Source organism: Echeneis naucrates, chromosome 15 (genome assembly GCF_900963305.1).
Source record: "Echeneis naucrates chromosome 15, fEcheNa1.1, whole genome shotgun sequence".
Lineage (NCBI taxonomy): Eukaryota > Metazoa > Chordata > Actinopteri > Carangiformes > Echeneidae > Echeneis > Echeneis naucrates.
Window position 1 is genome coordinate 336318 of NC_042525.1, and position 13286 is coordinate 349603.

General features: G+C 45.0%; 1 protein-coding gene across 2 annotated transcripts; it reads left to right on the forward strand.

Moving 5' to 3' along the window:
- Positions 1-467: 467 nt before the first annotated feature.
- ncapd3 (non-SMC condensin II complex, subunit D3) lies at positions 468-12782 on the forward strand. 2 transcript variants are annotated; one of them, XM_029520637.1, is made up of 35 exons: positions 468-575; positions 2123-2298; positions 2857-3019; positions 3184-3350; positions 3433-3606; positions 3679-3740; positions 3824-3911; positions 4229-4362; positions 4525-4597; positions 4685-4810; positions 5129-5381; positions 5481-5519; positions 5732-5836; positions 5927-6000; positions 6086-6220; positions 6391-6611; positions 6732-6923; positions 7012-7109; positions 7280-7389; positions 7565-7672; positions 7811-7925; positions 8203-8298; positions 8387-8625; positions 8867-8946; positions 9287-9424; positions 9508-9641; positions 10138-10346; positions 10423-10533; positions 10702-10869; positions 11002-11111; positions 11549-11613; positions 11843-11890; positions 12022-12084; positions 12208-12256; positions 12579-12782. In XM_029520637.1, exons 1-35 carry the CDS (start codon positions 524-526, stop codon positions 12649-12651), a joined length of 4248 nt encoding a protein of 1415 aa, XP_029376497.1. In that variant the 5' UTR covers positions 468-523; the 3' UTR covers positions 12652-12782. The 2 variants fall into 2 exon arrangements, with proteins under 2 accessions (XP_029376497.1, XP_029376498.1); XM_029520638.1 differs by having other exon boundaries at positions 5744-5836.
- Positions 12783-13286: the final 504 nt, after the last annotated feature.

Sequence of the window (13286 nt, forward strand, 5' to 3'; positions counted from 1 at the left end):
AATAAAAAAATTGGAGTTGACAGATTCCATCGAAACAAGAGAAGAAGAAATATTGTTTACATCTGGCAGGATGGGCGGGGCCAAGGGGGTGGCATGGTGCGCCACAGGACAGATCTTCAATCTCATTGGATACCCCAAGTGCTTGATTGGCTGTTGTGTGACTGTATTGGTTATTAAGCTGACATTTTTTTTTACAAAAACACATTACTGCTTTAATATGTATTTTAAGAAGGAAATCTGTTTTTTAATATGGCCTTCTCATTGTGACATTTAAAATCTAACCTGTGAATGTTCTTTAAGGGCACATCCGAACTGACGTCACTGTCACTGTTTCTGTTCACGTGTGACGTTTCATATGACGTCCCACGACCGGGTCATGTGACAGTGACCTTTGATGGTCCCTGCTGCAGTTCGGCCTCCCGCCACAAGATGACGGAAGAACAAACCTGAGAAAAAAGGAAATTTTAACTGCGCATGTGCAAAAGTTCGGCTGATTCTGGCGGGCTGTTTCAAAACAATCAAGATGGAGTTTCTGTCCGCGCTGCAGCTCCTGAAGATACACGAAGTCCCGGACGGTGAGACTGTGTGTGTGTGTGTCTGTCTGTCTGTCTGTCTGTCTTTCTGTGTCTGTCTGTCTGTCTTTCTGTGTGTGTGTCTGTGTGTCTGTCTGTCTGTCTGTCTGTCTTTCTGTGTCTGTCTGTCTGTCTTTCTGTGTGTGTGTGTGTGTGTGTGTGTCTGTCTGTCTGTCTGTCTGTCTGTCTTTCTGTGTGTGTGTGTGTGTCTGTCTGTCTGTCTGTCTGTCTGTCTGTGTCTGTGTCTGTCTGTCTGTCTTTCTGTGTCTGTGTCTGTCTGTCTGTCTTTCTGTGTCTGTGTCTGTCTGTCTGTCTTTCTGTGTGTGTGTCTGTGTCTGTCTGTCTGTCTGTCTGTCTGTCTGTCTGTCTGTCTGTCTTTCTGTGTGTGTGTCTGTGTCTGTCTGTCTGTCTGTCTTTCTGTGTGTGTGTCTGTGTCTGTCTGTCTGTCTGTCTTTCTGTGTGTGTGTCTGTCTGTCTGTCTGTCTGTCTTTCTGTGTGTGTGTCTGTGTGTCTGTGTCTGTCTGTCTGTCTTTCTGTGTGTGTGTCTGTGTGTCTGTCTGTCTGTCTTTCTGTGTGTGTGTGTGTCTGTCTGTCTTTCTGTGTGTGTGTCTGTGTCTGTCTGTCTGTCTGTCTTTCTGTGTGTGTGTCTGTCTGTCTGTCTGTCTGTCTTTCTGTGTGTGTGTCTGTCTGTCTTTCTGTGTGTGTGTCTGTCTGTCTTTCTGTGTGTGTGTGTGTCTGTCTGTCTGTCTGTCTTTCTGTGTGTGTGTGTGTCTGTCTGTCTGTCTGTCTTTCTGTGTGTGTGTGTGTCTGTCTGTCTGTCTGTCTTTCTGTGTGTGTGTGTGTCTGTCTGTCTGTCTGTCTGTCTGTGTGTGTGTCTGTCTGTCTGTCTGTCTTTCTGTGTGTGTGTCTGTGTCTGTCTGTCTGTCTGTCTTTCTGTGTGTGTGTCTGTCTGTCTGTCTGTCTGTCTGTCTTTCTGTGTGTGTGTCTATCTATCAAACCGACCGCAGCCGCCGTCTGAGATAAAACCGATAAACACCGTTTAAACCAAACAGTCCGGTCCCGGTCCCGGTCTGTCTCAGAGGATCCGGAACCCCCTTAAGGAAACTGGTTTCCATCTGAAGGCGGTTTGATGGTGAAAGATGCTGATTCAGTGAGGCCGTCAGACTGTCTGCTTTATTCTCACTTCCTGGAGGATTATTAATTTCATTATTAACCTGTTGGGACTCTCATCAGATGTAAATTCAAAGGCACCTCTGTGGAGGACTGTTTATTATGAGTTGCAGATTTCCAGATAATCTGAGTGCTGAAGAAGTCTGGGTCCATCTGAGGGGACAGATCACTCCCTTTTCACCTTCAGCCCCTTTTTTCACTCGTTATTTATTCCAAAAGTGAACACAGCCCAGCTGTTCCAGCTGCAGGTTTTATTTTGAAATGTGAGGCTGTTTAATAGCCTCAGCTGTGGCTGCTGAGGGGAGTAATGTGGGCTTAAATGAAGGTAAAGGCAGAACTCAGAGTTCTCGGAGGTAACGTGGTGACTGTTGTGGTTTCAGCCTGGGTGGATGCCGTCTGGGACTTAGAGTTCACAGAGAGGAAGCCACTGGATGATGCCGTAGAAGAAGAACTGATGGCCAGAGGAGACAAGGCCTTCAGAAAACTGTACCACAGTTTACTGACTCATGCTGCTGAACACCAGCAGCAGTCTGCAGCCACAGGTGGAGCATCACAGGTAAACTGATCTGCCCTAGACTCCTCATTTACAGTTCAGACAGTTTACTGTCTTTTTACTTGACTGAAAATATGTGCCACACAAACATCCTGTGATTGTTAACTCACTATGTTACAGTGTCAGACTTATGTTTTCACAAATCTGATTTAACATAAAGACAAGATGAGCATTCCTAAGATATGTTAGTGTGTCCTTATTTAATTCTGTCCCTGTGTTTAAAAAGACATAAAACAAAACTGCATTTAAGATCTTAAAATATGCATAAATAATGATAATTAACAATTAGATTTAAATCAAAATTATTGTCTCTGAAACTATTATTTTAAGCCTGAAGGCTGATGAATCCAAGCTCATCTTGGTAAGGGTATGCTTATGTATTTATTTATAGATGCAGACAAATAAATAAAAAGAAAAGATTTAACGAAAAGATTTAACAATGTACAGTAATCCACTGTAACTGTTGGTGCAGGTAGGAAGTCTATTTGCTACGATGACGGGTGTCTTTGTTTTCCTCTCCAGCAGTACTGAATGCTGATTGTGTCCCATGTTGCATTGCAGAGCATCTGGGCTATCCTTGGGGAGAACCGGGTGTCGGTTAAGTCTCTGGTGGCCGTGCTGTCTTTCTTTGTCCTGACAGGAAAATCCAAATCAGCCAATGTCCAGCAGAGAGTGAGCGCCCTGCACGCTGCCTCCGTCTACCTGCTGCTGCTGGGGATCCCAGGTGAGACAGAACAAACCACCGCTCATCTCTCCACTTTAGCTTCAACCTGTGTGTGAATAATTGTATTTTATGTCTACATTTGATTGATGGATAATAATTTGAACTGACATACATTTAAAATTGTTAGGGTACATCTTTGAAGTGTGTGTGTGTGTTGCTTTCAGGCAGCATTGCCAACAAGGTTTTCCATGAGGTTTTGTTGGACACATGCTCAAACTTGACGTCTCACTGCTGGCCTCAGGACTCTGGCAAGAAGCGCAAGAAGGACGTTGTGAAGTGCTCTCAAGCTGAGGGCAAACGATCCAAACCAACACGGAAAGGCACTGCAGAAGTATGACCCCGTGTCAGACACATTGGCGTATTATTAGCACCATTTTGTCCTGAGATGATGGTTCCAGTTGTTGTATCCTCAGATGGATGTGGTTGAGGCAGATGAAGAGGAGGAGGATGAAGAGGAGCTTCATTTCTCTGGTCAGGACCTGGAGAAGATCAGAGCTGCTGTGGCTCTCCTGGTCCAAAGCCTCCTCAGACTCCTGCAAACATTTCCGCTCAGAGACAGACCTCAGAGTACCAGCAGCTGCACAGAGGTTATGCTGAGTCCACCTTGATGCCTGCTGTGTGTTCTTATGAGCTGCTAATTTCTGTGTTTTCACCTACAGATCTTCTGCAAGCTGCTTTATTTTGAACCGGTTGTAGGAGAGCTGACCTTTGCTGCTGAGCAGTGAGTTTCTGAAGTCTTCCTCTGTTTTGTTAAAAAATGTGTCCTGGACATGAAAGAGGAAACTTGTCTTTATTTCTGCGCAGAGACATTGCCAAATTGAGGAGTGTTCCTGAAATGGCTTTTTATGGCCTGCAGCTGCTCTGCTCACCAAAACATGGAGATCAGAGAGAGGTAAGACTGAGGTGGTTGATTGTCATGGAAACCTATTTTTACAAATACCATGTTCATGTTACAGAGGTTAAAAACATATTCTTGATGCAGACTTAACAATGCTGTATCATCGTTGGACAGTTAGTCCCTGCAGACACTGATGCTTCAGGTGGTCCAGTCGTGTTACACTCTTCTCTTCTTTCTCTATAGTGTGACTTCACCAAGATGATGAAAAAAGAAATGTATCATTATCATCTGATTCTGGTGTGGTCAGTGTTATCAATTAATGTCAGAGCAGAGAGACGTTTCTAATGAACACTGATGTGTATGATGCTCAGTCCCTGCGAAAGGTTTTCCATCGACTCCTGTACGTGATCCTGATGATGAATAAAGCCAACAGGGGGAGGCCGACCCTCCTAATGCCCAGCCAGGCCGTCCTCTCCATTCGCAACCAGGCCATCAACTTTATTTGGTAAGGAACTTGGGTTTAATCATGTTGAGCCAACCGGGAGAAAGACTTTGACAGCGTAGTATTATAATCATGTTCAGATTATAACCAGGTCAGTAGTTTTAACTAGTCTGTCAGTTTTTTAACATGTTGGTCACTACTTAACTACCTGGGCTGTCTTTACAGTCACACTGTGACAGAGCTGAAGGAACTGGCTCTGCCTTTGCTGCATGTCCTTCTGCAGCACATCTGCTTCCAGGTGAGTTCTCCAGCAGCGACGCACTTCCTGTGGAGACCGTTTGCTGTTATATGGTTGTGCTTTAATGTTACTGTTTTTGATGCGTAGATGGTGGAGAAGAGCGAGTATCGCAGTCACGGTGCTCGGGCTGTGGGGATGCTGACGTCTCAGATGACAAGCACTGACTATGCCCGCTTCTTAAAGTGGCTGTACAGCTTCTCTAGACACTCGAAGGTAAAAAGTCCCAGCAGGGTTTGATAATTGTATTTGACATTTTACTTGACCTCCTGCCTTATCTTGGTATCTTTGATTAAAAAAATATAAATACTTGTGAGCCGGGACAAGCTAATAACAGTGGACAACAATGCTACTTTACCTAAGTGTCATCTTTTGTTATTGTTTAGTTTGAGAGACTCGTAGATGCAGAAAGTCCAGACTGTTTTTAATTGGCTGTGAGGCCTTTTTGTTCTGATCAACATGTGACTGTTTGGTTCCTGTAGACAGCTGTGTTCATGAGTATAAAGATATCTTTTGGCACTGTGGCTCCTATAGATGGTGTGTCGGCTCTTCTCAGTGGATGTGGTGATGGTTCTGCTGGAACAGGAGGAGAGGAAGCCCGAGGACTGTCAGGACCTAGAGCTCGCTGTCTTCCTGCCCCACAAGTTCCTGATCCAGAGCCTGCTGTTCGCTCGGCGGATGGATGAATCTCCGACTGTCCAAGGCCACGCCCTCGCCTCTCTAGCTCAGTGTCTGGAGCTGTCAGCCCTCAATGTCACTCGGGCTGTCCACAACCTCTTCTCTACCAGTGAGAGAACACATGCCACACTGTTTTAGATTTTAAAGGCTGCAGTTTACAATGCAAACTGCAAAATTTCTAACCAACCTGTTCTGTACTGTTGTTCAGCTGGAACCTCCACAGTGTTAGTGAATGAGATCACAGAAGGTAGGAAACATCATTACTATCTTAATTGACGACCACATGGTTGTTGCAGAAACAGGGGCTTTTTTTTTTTTTTAACAAATCAAATAACAAAATAGTCATTGGCAGCTTCGTTTCTTGACCTGTTTGACTTCAGCCTGTTAGTTTGGATGTTTTTCTAAAACACAGAAACTTTGAGAATAAGACTCTAATTTTTTCATGAAATACTTTATTAGGGACTGTTTCAGATAGTCTTGGCTTCCAGCAGACTCAGAAAACCTACCGCACTCTGCCCTTCAGGACTGTGGAGATTAGCCACTCAGACAGTTTCATCTGTGAGGGTGAGATGAAGCTCAATCACGTGAATTTATTATGTTGTGTAGGTACGGTTCAAACAGAAACTGATTCAAACTCATGTGTTGTGTATGCAGCAAAAGAAAATGTGTCTCTGCTCCTACGGCGCGTTAAAGACTCTAAGACCAACATCAGGAAGTCGGCTCTGCAGGTACCTGAAGCAGAGCATCCGAACAGTCACCTGTACATGTGTCCCCCAGCTGACCTTCAACCTCTGCACTGCTCTGATTCCACAGGCCCTGGTGGGTCTCCTGAAGCACAATGTGATCCCCGTGAGCTGGGAGAACCTGGCTGTTGTGTCGGAGCGCTGCAGAGACCAGGCCGTGTCTGTGAAGAAGAAGGCGCTTCAGTGCATGGGAGATCTGCTGGCTGTGAGTCCAACCGGCAGCTCTGAGACACAACAGACTGTCGATCAAACTTTTCCTGTCCAACTGGACCCAGGGTTGGAACCAGAACTCACTGGAAGGCTTAGGGTTCGACCATCTGATCCAGGTCCGCAAAGTTCTGAGTTCTGACTCAATGTGTTTCCTGTGACCCTCAGACCAAACCAGACTCCCCTGTCGTACAGAAGGCCTGGCTCCAAGGTGTGGTCCCAGCTGTGGTGGACTCTGAGAACTCAGTGCAGGACAAGGCACTGGAGGCTCTGGACCAGGTCCTGCTCAGGCATGTCAAGATGTATTCTGCTAGCCACCACCTGGATGCCAGTCAGAGGCTGACCTGGGAGCTGCTGGGCCTGCTCTGTCATGACTGCCAGAACCTCAGGTTGGACTAAAGACATTCAGTCCAGCTTGAATCCTTCTGTCATTTCCGGCTGATCTTAATGAGCTTCAAGCTCACCTGGAGTCACCTGGTGCTAACCTTGTTTCTCTTCTGTGTCTGCAGCCAATATTTCAGCAGAGCTTTCACCATCTGGTCAAAACAGAACAAGTTCACCTTGTCGTTCATCACAAACCTGATCTCTCACACCGAGGCCGACCACGCTGCCGGGGCCTGGCTGCTCCTCTCCAAGGTCGTCACTTCGTCTCCCAGACTGCCTTATGGCAAGATCCTGGACGCCTGGGACAGGATGGTCAGGTGAAGGACACATAGTCTATTTACAGTTATCATTCAGCGAGAGCCCAGTGTTGTCCACATTCTGGTTATTGATTTGTTTTGCTCTCAGCTCGAAGGACGTGAGTGTGACGACCTGCTGTCACATTATGAGTGTGATTGGTGATATCGCTGCACATTTGAATGAAGACAGCAAAAGCATGATCATTGGTTAGTGACTCTGAGGTGATGGAGTCTTTATTTCTGTAGCTCCAGTTTGAGTTCAGTCATGAGCCTGGACCGACTGGGTCTGAACAGAGAGGGATGGGGTGGATCACATTTAGTAAGAGGAATTACCTGGTTACTGTGATGCCTAAATAAATATTCTTCTCTCTCTCCAGTTGATCTGATGTCTTGGCTGAAGAGTTTTACTTTGTCTCTGGAGCTGATCAGTGCTGCTGTGGAGACTCTCTATCTGCTCGGCTGCAGTGAAGACATCAAACAGACGCAGGTTGGCGATCTTCTCACTGAGTACTAGAGTTTCATGATTAGAAAAGTCAGAAATCAACATGTAAAACCTCTTAAGTGCCTGATGGTGTTTAGATTATTGATAATTCTTATATCTTTACCGTTTAAAATTTTCTCAAACTTTGAAATACCCAGCCTTAAACTGCTCTTTTTTTCAGGCCTTCCTGAACCAGCACTGTGGAGAACTGGTGTCAGTGTGTGAGGCTTATTTAGCTTCCATCATCCTGAATGAGAAGGGAGCTGAGAATCTCAACGAGGATCTGATGGTTAGATCTTTTCTTCTCTCCAAACATTTAGTTCACTGTGCAGACTGCAAGTTTCAGGTTTTTCTATTTCTGTTCTGTTGACAGACCTGCACCATCATTTATCCCTGTTGATACAAACTTCAATGTTCTCTCTTCTAGATAAAACACCTCCACACTCTGGGTGTGGCGTCTCTCCACTGTCCTGCTAAGGTTGGCAAAAGGACAGTGTTGCTGGTGGAATCTGTCCTCACGACACACTCTGACAAACTGGCAGGTACGGAGCATCCCATTGGTCTGACAGCTCCTCAATGAACAACAACAATATCAAGTTTCTCTAGATGTTTATGAAATCAAAAAAACTAAGATTTATTATTCAGAGTCTCTGTGGTCACTGTGACAGTTTGAGAAACATTTAACAGGAGTTTTGACTAATTTACTGTTGTCTGATTGATTAGGGCTTATTTTAACTTTGTATCTAAAATGTTTGTAATCGTTTAAAAATTGTAATTTACTGAAGTAGCACGACTGTTTTCTGTGTTGGCTGTTGACAGGTTGTCAGGATGAGCTTCCTGCCTCGCTGCCTCTCTCCCAGTTCAAGTCAAACTCTCTCCCGACCAGAGTCAGAGCGAACGGGGTCATCACTTTAGGTAAGCCATTTTCCCTGCTTGCTTCTCTGTTTGTCATGTCTGAGAAAGGACACGTCACATTTCTTCTCTTGACATCTGTCTGTTTCAGGTAAACTGTGTCTGCAGCACGAGGACCTGGTCCAGAAATACCTTCCTGTGTTTGCAAGAGAGCTGGAGGTCGGCACAGAGGTCGCTGTGCGAAACAACGTGGTGGTGATCATGTGTGATCTGTGTGTTCGGTACACCAACATCGTGGATCACTACATCCCCAACATCTCTGCCTGCCTGCGAGACGACAAGCCCATCATCAGGGAGCAGACTCTCATCATGCTGGTCAACCTGCTGCAGGTGGGACTGGTGAAGGGCAGCTGTTCAAATCTAAGTCCCCTTCTGTCTCAGTTATCAACCAGGTTCTTCCTTTATTTTAGATTGAATTGACTAAAAGCAACAAAAGCAGTGAATTACAGGAATTTAAACCTAAAGGTAGAATACTGTGTGGAATCACTTAATTTTAGGGTTACAGTCAGGGATTGACCTTGTACTCATAGTTTGTAACATCTCTATCGTCACCTTTGCTCTCTTTTTCCAGGAGGAATTTGTGAAATGGAAAGGTTCCCTCTTCTTTCGCTTCATGGTGACGCTGGTCGACCCGGTTCCTGCCATCGCCAGGTAAATTAAACTGTATGATTTGACAATCTGAATAACTGGTGGTCAGTATCCAGGATGAATTCTGCCTGTGACTAGGAGTTGGTGCAAAAAGGAACTGGACTGATAAGTTCTTTTCTTAGTTTTAGTCAGAACCACACAATGTCTCTTTATCTGCTGTGCTTTTGAGATTCCAAAATGCAGATTTAGAGGTATGGATCGGGATTTGCTCCCCATGTGTATTTATTCTGGATAAATGTATTTTACCTACTGTATGACTCGGTTCTGTGTTTTCAGCTGACACAAACAAACAAACAAAATCCACCTTGATACCCAACCTAAGTTATTCCTGTTCCTCTCCTAGTCTGTGTGAATACTGCCTGGTCCACCTGCTGCTGAAGAAGAACCCTGAGATGTTCAGCCAGCATTTCATCGAGTGCATCTTCCACTTCAACTCCTACAGCAACCACAAGTCCTACAACAAGTTCCCTCAGACTGAGCAGTAGGAAGCGGCGCCTCACTGTAACAGGAAATTCTTTCATGTTATGACTTGTTAATTCAGCTGTTTTTCCTCCCCCTGTGCAGTGAAAAGGTCAGATTCTCTCTGAAAGGAGCTCAGAATCGGGAGAAGCGTTTCCGAATATACCGCTTCCTTTTGGAGAACTTCACAGACACCCAGCGCTTCAACACCACCAACAAGATCAACCAGACCATCTTAGGTGAGTATGTTGGAGTTGAATTAAGACTAACACTGACCTGTGTTGGAAGTTTGGGGACACATGTCTTGGTAGAAGCCCCACTGTGACTAGTGTAAACCCTTTAGAGCCATAGTATAGTTTTTCTGTTTTTCACGTTTTTGTTTTTTAAGATGTTAAACATGAAATTTCTCATTTTCCATTAAAAAACACTGTAAACCATAAAAACCAAAGAAACTTTCTATCTTTATCTGACCATGAATTTAATGACTGGTCCTATGAACGATACATGCAGCTGACAGCTCGGCCTCTAAATGAAATGCTCTAATTGGCTGTAACATCACCTACATGAGCCAATAGGAGTGTCCGATGTAGAAACGTGACTCTAGACATCACAATTAAAGCAGTAACGTTCCAGTCAAAGGAGTGGTGCGATGCATGGTGTGAGATTTGGAGGGTTGTTTGTTTCCGTTTGGGTTGACTAAAATAATCCCTTGCGATCTCCATCTTTCTATCCCAGCATGCTTTGCTGATGAAGAGCTGCCTCTGGACACAGATGGTGCTGAAATTCTGTCGGAGACGTTCAACATCTTGAGCCTGAAGGAGATGAAGCTGCAGGCCATGTCTGCTCCAGCAGACACGCCAGCAGGCGAAGAGCCAGAGGAGGACAACATGGCCACCATGGCGAAGGCTGTGCTGCAGGCGGCTCAGAAGAAGGTGGTGTCTCAGGTAAGTGATGCTGGTCCAGTTACCTGAGAACTGTAACCAGTCAGTCATCCTTTCAGTTTCCTACTCTGCTCTACAGGTGCAGAAGAAAGTTTTCATTGAGAACACGGTTCCCCTCATCATCAGTCTGAAGAACCTGCTGGAGCGGAAACACTCACCTGTCCTAAGAGACCTCACGGCCTACCTGCAGGTGAGACCGAAGCACCAACTCTCTGGGAAACGTACATAGTTTTTACTGCATTAGATGTCAGTGAGTTCAGCTCCAACACCCTGAACCTGCTCCAGCTGCAGCAGATGTTCCTGTGGAGTTGGGCCCCTGCCCCAATGTGAGGCTGTCCTGCTCTGTTGTTCCCATCAGGTGACGATGCAGGAGTACCGCACCGAGGTGAAGGAGTTTTTCTCTGGAGACGAACAGCTGGCGGCTGAGGTGGAGTTTGCTCTGAAGACGGCAGAGAAGGAGAAAGAGATGATGGAACAGATGGAAAACTGCACCCTGAAGGGAGACCCCAAGCCCCCCCCGGCACAGGTCAGGAATCAGCATGCTCTGTAGGGCGTGGGGTTTTAGCTCACTGCTGGATTTCAAAAGATTAATTAATAAAATGCAGGTGTTTGAGCTGCTGGGGGTCCAAGTATCACAGTAATTCTGGTCCCTCCTCAGGGGTCAGTCCAGGGTTCTCCTGTCAGATCCAGACCCTTCCTCCCGTTTGTCTTCGCAACTCCGCAGCCAACATGTCCAAACCGTCCAAACCAGCTGTTCTTCACCGACAGGTAGGTCTCCTGAGCAGCGACTCAGGGCTGGACTCAGGACTCCTGTGGTCCAGTATCTCTACTTCATTCAGATGGGGACTGAAGTAAAACTGTTCAGACTCATGTTAAAAAAATCAGTCCACACAGTGACGCACAGAATTTTTTGTTTATGTTTGGTCATTCATGTCAATGTGATAGTTCCCGAATTGTAATGTGACGGGTCTGAATACTTTCTGCTCTGTTGTTTCTTTTTTAGTTCCAAATCTGAACTGATGCTGGATGTAAAGAGTCACATTTACCACTATAAATGTTGTTGTTGTTTCTTTTTTTTTTTTCTAATTTAAACATGGTGCCAGTTTGAGTCTGATGTCGTTTGTCAGCAGAGATCAGACTGAGATCTTATCTCCTGTTTCTTCTAGATGTTGTTAATTAGTGTGTGTGTGTGTGTGTGTTTTCAGGCGTGCAAGCAGATCCAAGTCGGAGTACCAAGTCCAGTCCAAGTCAGTCACTCTTGAAGGAACAGGTAAAACACTGGAGGTTAAAAATGATTCATGTGTTGTCATCATCACTGCTATCAGCCATGACATTCTGACCGTTATAAGTCAGACGAGCAGAGGAAATTCTGGTGTTGCAGATACATCAGTGCTGGTTCAGGACTTCATTCTTCCCATAAATTAAATTAATTATGACTGTGATTCGTTACAAAAACCTTTAGAGTATCTTATTGTTGACGTCACTTTGTTTGTTTCCAGTGATGACTAAAGGAGCCATAAACACCAGAGCCATCAGCACGCCTAAAGGTGATTCCATTATCCCCCAGCATGGGAAGGGCCTGGATGATCCAGGGAGTTTTGTTTCCTGTCTGGATTAAAGACACTTTCTGCTGGTAACATCTTGTTGATCAGAACTTCTCTCTTCCGTCTACATCTAGGAGTCAACATCAACTTGACTTTTAATGAAGGCGTCAGCGCCATCTTCAGTGACCAAGGGACAAGTAAGCTCCTGACCTCACACTGTCACATTGACCAATCACCCAATGAGGAAGCAATTACACCAGCCTCATTTCCTCCAGAAAAAAAAGTGGATTGAAATGAATCTGTTTCGTTCTTGTCCTCAGGTCTTGGGGGGGAAACCAGCATCCTTCATGTGCAGGCAAACAGGCAGGAGTAAGTCTTCCTCTTCCTCGTGTGAACCTGAATAAGGGAATGAAACAGTTTCACATGGGATTTATCAAAGTTGAACTTCAGTCACATTGAGACAGAACATCTGATGTCCTTGTGACAGACTGAGGAGACGCCTGCCACTTGTTCTTTATTTTTACGGGTTCTGGTTGTTGTAGTTGTTGCTGTTCTTGTTTTTATTGCTGTTCCTGTTGTGAGTCCTTGACTGTCAGTTATTTGAAGGGAAGTGTTGTGTCCATCTTACAGCTTGTCTTGTTTTTGCATCATATTGGAGATATTTGACGTCGCTCTCTGTTTTTTGTTTCAGAGCTTCTCATCTAAGACAGTGGAACGTTCAGTCTCCTCTTCGTCAGAAGAAAAGCTCCAAATCTGACATCTAACTGAACTCCTTCATGTTGTATTTCTGTTGTCGTGTACCAGCTCAGTTATATCTTCATTTACGTCTTCATTCATATTCTGTTCTCATTATTTGAACTTTTTATTCTGTTAGTTTTTTGTGTTTTTAATAATAAATTTGTGGCCACTTTAACCTCACTTTGAACTTCTTTCCTTCTTTTAATTTTGAACTCCAAATTACAAAAACTATCCATCCATGCTGTCTTCTCCTTCCCTGTAAAGAGACCTGGGGGGTGGAGCCAATCCTGATGCCGATAGGGTGAGATGATTCAAATGAGGCTCCTATCAGACGTCAGTTTGACGACGAGCTGATTAGAATCAGATGTGTTGGAGCAAGAAACATCTCAGCAATCAGGGAAACCCACACAATCAAACCCCCCCCTCAGGTCCAAAGTTTGCAAACTACACTTCAGGAAATTGTCTAGGTTTCCAAACATGAGGACAGCAGTCGGTTGTTTCAGGACTCTGCCTCCCTGAGCAGCTACCGTTTGAAGGTTCAGTTGAAGATCTGCTCATTGAGGTTTCACCTCATTGATTGCACAAATTCATTCAGGTGAGCAGCAGATCTGGATCAGTCTGCTGGCTGAGGAGGACCAGGACTGAACCTCTGTTGGTCTTT